This window comes from Microchirus variegatus (genome assembly GCF_963457635.1).
Source record: "Microchirus variegatus genome assembly, chromosome: 7".
In the NCBI taxonomy this organism is placed as follows: Eukaryota; Metazoa; Chordata; class Actinopteri; order Pleuronectiformes; family Soleidae; genus Microchirus; species Microchirus variegatus.
The window spans coordinates 6,641,604-6,649,259 of record NC_139808.1 but is presented as its reverse complement, the minus strand read 5'-3'; the positions used below and the strand labels follow the sequence as shown (position 1 = coordinate 6,649,259).

Here is a 7,656-nt window from a genome sequence, read left to right as displayed (position 1 = left end):
TGCTGTAAATGGGCCTCTTTACACCTATGTACATATTCCATTAAAAAACAGACGTTTGCAGCTAGAATAGTCGTTTACCACGTTAACAATGTATAGAGTGTATTTCTGATTTAATGTTAAATTCATTGAAAAAAAATGAGGACATTTCTAAGTGACCCCAAACTTTTGAACGGTAGTGTACATTCAATTTGTAATTAACTGCACTTCAAATTCAAAATTGCAATAATTTGCAATAGTTTAGAAGGATAAACCAGAGTGACGAGCAGCAGAAACATTATGCTTGTCTCAAGCTTCGCCATGTTTCCAATTCCACATCTCGTTCTTTTGTACCGTGAGGTGACCTTGACTTGAGCCTCTGCTGAGCTTGTCAATGTTCAGAAACATCACATCTGTTGTTAAATATAAATGCTAGGCAGGAAAAAACACTCAAGTCGTGACACCAATTTAATCAGGTTTATTTTTGTTTAATGTGGCCAGACAAGTGAAAAAGCACAGAATTTGAAAAACTTGGTTGAATGTGGTTTCTCTCTGGGTCACGCAGCATGGTTGACTTTTGCATATTAAGCCATGGTCTGAAAAAGAGAAGAACTGATCAGACCTCTCGTGCAGTCAAACACGATTCAATCAATCCTGTAAATCCTGTATTCAATTGAGTACTCCTGGACTAGTAAGGAAGTCTTAGATAGTTTAAGTGTACATGTCCTTCATACTAACCGAGTCCATCCATTCGATGTAGGCAGAAACGCGGGTGAAGACGGTGGGCTTCTGGGGATAATTGCATCCCCAACCGGAGACAAAGCTGGCAATACCATGGACGTAGTATTTTCCATTAACCTGACAGTTCAGAGGACCGCCAGAGTCGCCCTGGAGAGAGAGAGAGTTCGATTAAAGGGCACGTCTTTAGTTTTTTGGGATTTACGCAAATGGGTGAAGACTCACGTTGCATCCAGACTCATCAGCACCACCACCGCACACCATGGTGCTCTTGATGGTGCTACCCCACCAGCCGGAGCTGGAGCAGGTCCTGTGGTCAATCAGTGGAAGATAGGCCTGTTTGAGCTGCCTGGACAGGCTACCACCAGCTAATGAAGGAAGTAAAAGATACGTCAGAAAGGATGCACCCACGACATTATAAGTGACTGGTGGCCAAGCAAGTCGACTCACTGGAGGTGAGGCCCCATCCGGTGACGTAACAGAGGTTCATGTGAGGCAGAATCTGGCCAGTGGGAGGCAGAGAGCCCAGCTGGGCGTAGGCGTTCAGGGTGGCCGCAGAGGACAGGCGCAGAAGGGCAATGTCGTATCTGAAGAGCGGTGAATCAAATAACGTTTGCAAAAATAATGTTTCGAGCAATGACAGAAATGCATGACCTCCAACGGAAGCCTCGCATTTAACATTGATTCAAACATGACTAAAGAGTCATTATCCTCACCCGCCAGCCACGTTGTTGGAGTTCCATCTGGGATGGATGTAAACCCTGCTGACGCTTTTGATCTGCTCTCTGCCACTGTCGCTGTAGAGGTCGTGTTCACCAATCACAACACGCCAGGTCTGGGATCTGTAATATGTTAAAAAGAGAGAGGGAGGGAAAATGTTAATGTTAGTTAACGGTCATTGATTCAATTCAGTTGTGATTCCAATGACATCATTTGGATCCTTGGGAATTGTTCTTGTAACTTTTCTTTCAAATCAACTTGGATTTTGAACATAATATTATTTTTGAGCAAAGTAATAATAATAATAAAAAAAAAATGATGTTACCTGTCCACACAGTGAGCTGCAGTCATAACCCAGTCTTTCTCAATCAGAGTTCCTCCACATGTGTGGCGGTATTGGCTGCCAGATTTGTACTGAAGAGAAATCTAGATGGGGAAAGTATGAACATTTGATGACTTCAATTAAATGAATCGTCAATTGCTGAAGATTGTTCACACATTTTTGCGGGGGGGAAAATAAAAAGTTTAAACATGAAAAATCAACCAATAAGTTTGAGTTTCAGAAGATTACCTGCCAGGGCCAGGAGTTTTGACTGGCCACCTCACCTCCCACAACCCTTTCAAGGCTGTCCTCCAGGTACCTGGGCTGGGGTTCCAGCTCAGCCAGCACTGGTACCGATGAAGAAAAGAAAGAAAGAAGGACATGATTTGTGAAAGTTGTTGGAAAGGAGAAATTGGTACAGTTTGAGTTAGATTGGATAATCTAGAACTCTTGTGTATCGACTAAACCAAAGAATTGTCCATTGCCTGGATGACGGAGAGGGTGCATATACGGGCAAAGTGAGCAAATTAAAGAGGCTGAAAGAGATCAATAATGAATGGTCGTGTAACGGCAGTGTTTGCCGTCTTACCCAAGGCTGCGAGACTCGTCAACACGAGGAACTTGAGCATTTTAGCAAGCGTGTGCGTCCAAATGTTTTCTGCAAGTGCGTCTCTGCTTCTTTTATACCTGCAGCTGACCTTCAGCTTGTGTGGCGTGCACCTGTGGTTCATCTCACACAACTGTTATCGCAGATGTGTATCGCACACACACGCCTCCTGCTTTGACCAGTGGGAAGTGTTCAGAATGGGAAAACGACACGTAGCCTGAGAACTATACCTGCATTAAAAGGGTTTGAAAAGATTCAGCACATCTATTTCAGGAGATTATTCATAGGGGGAAAAACATATTTGTATTATAAAAATAATAATAATCATGATTAGCGCAATTTATTTTGTGATCATATGAATTGTTACCACTGTTCAATCAAATGGTCTGTTAGGTTTAATCTACATTGTAACCTAGAATCAATCTAACCAACTCTTTTCCGTTTATGCCGCTCCCAATATTGATATTTTACGACAAAAGAGAATATTAAGCATAAGTAGCATAAGCACATTAATATAAGCAGTGCAGTGTAGAATATAATGCATTTTGAGTCTTCAAACTCATTCATTGCGATAGTCCAACACTAGAGGGTGCTCAAGAATCACAAAAATACAGAATCACTACTCGGTTAGACCATCAATCAGTCATGGGAACTGTTTCAGTTAAATGTGTTGCAGATTTTGATATATCAGATATTATACTCGGATAAGATTTAAAAAATACAAAACATTTGGACACAAAGTCCAAATTTGAATTAGCAACTGGCGGTATTTAAATCTAGTGTGAGTTGCAGAAGCTTTTTATGCTCCAAGTGCTGATGAATCCTTAGGATGAACTTGGACAAAAAAAAAACATTTTGTGCTTCTTAACTGGAGGTAGTGGGTTTCTGCACAATGGAAAAGCCTGTGGTGTGTCCATCTTTTATAAAACAGTTCTCAGTTACAAAGAAAGTCATTAGAACTTAATGGATTTTGGATTATTGCCCTATCAGGCACTATTAAGATAGCTCCACTGAGCTGGCCCCCTGATGCACAGAGTATGTCCTAATACTGGAACACGTTCTGATCAACGGGGGCTCCTGGGCTTCACTATTATTTTTGCATGGAGCATCTTCATCCCCCTCTGAACCCTGTGAGTAACCCTCCGTCAACCCCCACCACCCCCCCAAACCTTTTTCCTCACAGAGGCATGAATCACAAGGAAGGAGATCAAAGACAGGAAGTGCTGGGGAAGTGTTAATTAAAGATGTTTGTTCATGATACAGCTTCCTCTCACTAATGAACTGTCGATTTAGTTCCCATAAAGATGGCTCACACGCATGGCCAGGAAATTGAGGTTCTTGAAAAAAAATTAATGGCATGCGCTGATTAGGTGTGCGATTAGAGAGTCACGGCGGGTTATCTCGGGGTAACTGTTGATTATGTCCACGTGATACGTGATTGGAAAAGAACTCAAATTGTCGCCGAGCTGAAATGATTTCAACGCCAGTTAAAAGAAAGCTAACGCTACCGCTAGTATACCGTCATCCGAGCATATTACCTTCTGTGAGGCACAGGATGTCTGTTTACACATAACTAAGACTGTTTTGCGGAAAAAAAATCAGATATGTGCCATTGTCAGTTATTAACAGGAAAGCTTTTCTGCTTTTTGAACACACTCAAGGAAGACTGATTTAGTATTCCTCCATTGTATTTGAACAACCTTGACTTTTTTTTCACCATTTGGATTCAACGTAACAAGCCGTGATCAGCAGTGTCATATCAGCTGATAAGGTAATACTTTATTTGCCACTCCAGATGTTATTGTTCCCGGTAAGATGCAGGGATGAGCTCTGAGATAAGATAAAACAAGGTACATAGAAACGTGATATCCGCTGTGTGCATAATGACATATGGTGCAATAAATTAAATGAAAAAAATAAATTAGAAATGAGTTCGACATAATACGGGTCCCCTGAAGCCTCTGAAGATACACTTCATGTTTTTGAGGGAGGATCAGGAAGAAGTTGTTCAAACACAAACAGCAAATACCTGTCTTTAGTCTTTTATCCTTATAAATATACGTTTGTTACAAGCAAAATGGTTGATAGCATTGTCAGGGAAGAATGCGTATGGAACAAATATTGGTAAATGCTTTAAGGAATTGTCCATATGTCTATTTTTTTGAACGCTGTTTTTTTGGTGTGATCTTGCGACATAACCTTGTTTAAGAAGCCCTGAAGGTTCGAAACAAACAGTTCAGCCATTGCTGAGAACGCTGTGTTGTATTGTAATCTCGGGGCTCAACGAGATCTCTGAAAAAACCCGCTCGGGTTACGTAAACGGCAGTTCTCCTGAACAGCAGATCGTCCTGCTCCGGGCACTAGTCCGGGCACATCCGGTTGCGTACATTGAACCGCATAAGAAGAAGAATGACGTCCGTTGTGGAGGTGTTTCACGAGGCGACGGTGTCTTCTGACTCTGGGTCTGACTCCGGGTCAAAGGTCGTAAAAAAGGGACTGCATCGGGGAGGCGTGAAGAAGCTTTTTTTAAACATTGTTAAAACAATGTTTTGATAATGAATAGCAGTGCATCCACCGTTCCAGAGGGGGGAGCTGCACTTCTGAGAGCTGGTGTGCTAATTACGTCACTTCCAGGTATTGGCCAATCACACGACAGTTGGGAAGGCTCTACGACGGCTGACCAATCACAACACAGTTCTGTCTTCTGGGGGTGAAATTTCAGTCTGAAACAGCGCGGCTGACGAGAGCTTCAGTGAGGAGAGATTTCTATTGGCTCGTTTACAGCAACTAGGAGGTTTTTGACCATAAAAACAAGTTAATGTATGTAAGTAGACGTCACACATAATATGTGCTATAGGACCACTCTATGGGAGCTTGAAGGAAAATAAGAGCTTTTGACAAACTCTCTTGAACATACAGATCGGGAAAGTTTGTTGGATCGAGGGATTGTGATTGAGGAGGATTGATTGATTCCTCTATCTGGGAGTAGAATGCAGACCTTGGAGGGGTGACGTTGGGCACTGGTGATTACTAGGTATAGGAGAAACATTGATATATATTTTTTGTTTTTTTATGGTGTACGTGTGTAGTTATGTTTCTGTGTGCATGCTTTCATGTGTTGCCTTTATTTGGCTTGCGCTTACTCACTGTTGTAATTATAAGAGTAATGGTAAGAAATTGGTTAGACATAATAAATTAAACATAGTGTCATACACTATAATGAGTTACAGGCACAAAAGGTCAAAAATAACCCAGCAGTGTGAAGGAAACTGCAGAATTAGGTTTAAAAATAGGCTTTGCTTCCACAGAACAGATGTTGAAATGAGTCATTTGTTTTCTTTTAGGGAGATTTTTTTTGGGTAATTTACTGTACATTCTTTTTTTTGCTTTGTTTTTCTTTGTGGGCCACTGTTGTACAAGAGACTTGGACAGTCCAAAACTGCAGGACTACAAGAGTTCATATTGTCAAAAGCTGCTGAACAACAGTTGGTTTTTTTCCACAGTAGAATTATTTCTTTTTTTCTCTGTGGGCTTAGTTTTTAGTTTTCCGTGCTACGTTGCTGTTGCCTTTGTCTATGTCGAGACATGACAAATCACTTCCTGTGTGCAGCATGGACTGTTGTGAGTCGTGTGGAGCTGATGGGCTTCATCAACGCTGTGTGAGCTCGTTTGACAATGATGTGAACGTAACAGATGTTTGTTTGCATTTTTAAACGTGAATATAATATTAATATATTCATAGTATACCCTATTTTTCCAAGTTAACCGAGTTCCCCAGTGTCCTAATGAACATGTCTGTCTCAGAACAGTCAGTTTTGAGTGCCTGTCTCTTTAAATGCAAATGAGACACAGGAAACTATGTCAGTGTCACTGAGGCTCTGTCAGCTAACAGCAGTTAGCATTTGGAAAAGCCATCATTTGCAGACTCTAGCCGGCACATTGCCGTCATATATAAAATGTATCCACTGGACACGTAAATCCTCTGAGGCTGGAAGTTTGTGTAGAACTCTGTGCTGTGAATGGACTATTAACTCCATTAGAGATGTGAATCTTTGAGTGTCTCACGTTTCGATTCGATTCCGATTATTAGGGTCATGATTCGATTCAAAATCCATTCTCAATTCATACGATTCTTGATTCAAACGATTCTCAATTCAAAAATTGATGCAATGCATAGTGCGTTAAGGCAAATTATGACATCCAAACATTACAGTTTGTATAAAATAAAATGTATTTTAAATAAACTGATTGAATTATGTAATCCCACAAAGGCAAGCTTAAGACGAGTTAACATTTATTCATTCAAAACAAATAAAAACTTACTTACTGTACAAAAAATAACTTGCATAAATAAAAGCTTAGGCTAGCCTTTTTCTCCCAGAAATTACAAAAATAAACTGTACACAAATAACACAAACTGGTGTTTTGCGTGGTTTTTCAAAATAGAACTCCCCCCCCCCATATATATATATATATATACATATATATATATATATATATATATATATATATATACATATATATATATATATATACATATATATATAAAAATCTATTTTTTTTCCCCCACCCCTAAACTCCATACTGCCCCCCGCAGTTTCCCGTGATATTGCTCCGTTTCGTCCATCCTCATGAGCTCTCCTGCTACTAACAAAATTAAACGCACAATACAAACATTCAGGGGCCCCTGAGCCCTTGGGCCTGGGCCCAGTAGGCCCGTTCAGTAATCCATCCTTGGCAAGACTGAATTATTGCACACCATGACACTAATCTACACATCGTCTGCAGGGAGCGATGGTTTTGGCACGTGTCTTTGTAAGCCGAGGAAGTGTGTGTCGGAATACATCACTGCTGTCATGTGTCCTGTCTGATGACAGCCGGGGAAACCGATCCACTGGGCTGTTTGCGACCTTTAATTGCAATTATATCGGAGTGAAAACAATCAATACGTCCTCCCACGACCACCTATACCCTTACTCTCTTTCTGAGGAAGCTCCAGTTAACTTTGCCTTTCACGTGTCTGTCTATCCATCCAGTTCATTTAAACACACTCACAACACAACATTATGGCAAAAAAAAAAAAAAGGGGCATGTATACTGCAAGTGCTGTGGTGATGTGTTTTATGGGGGGGGCAGGGATGAAATGATGCACCAGCAGTATCGTGCTCCTGGAGAAAGATGATCTGCTGTGGCTACGAGCGCCTGATTGATCCTGTGCAGTGCTGTTCATCCATCTACGTCCTCCGGTGACTGCTGCTGGTGCTCGCCTGCTCGCCTCTCCCATGTTCCTCTT

At 41.2% G+C, this 7,656-nt stretch overlaps 1 protein-coding gene across 1 annotated transcript; it reads right to left on the bottom strand.

The window, feature by feature from the left end:
* Window positions 1-687: 687 nt before the first annotated feature.
* On the bottom strand, window positions 688-2,385 carry LOC310929772 (elastase-1-like; the record flags this gene model as incomplete). Its single annotated transcript, XM_083892618.1, has 7 exons — window positions 688-864; window positions 940-1,082; window positions 1,165-1,301; window positions 1,431-1,556; window positions 1,760-1,860; window positions 2,006-2,103; window positions 2,346-2,385. 7 exons carry the CDS (start codon window positions 2,383-2,385, stop codon window positions 688-690), a joined length of 822 nt encoding a protein of 273 aa, XP_083748744.1.
* Window positions 2,386-7,656: the final 5,271 nt, after the last annotated feature.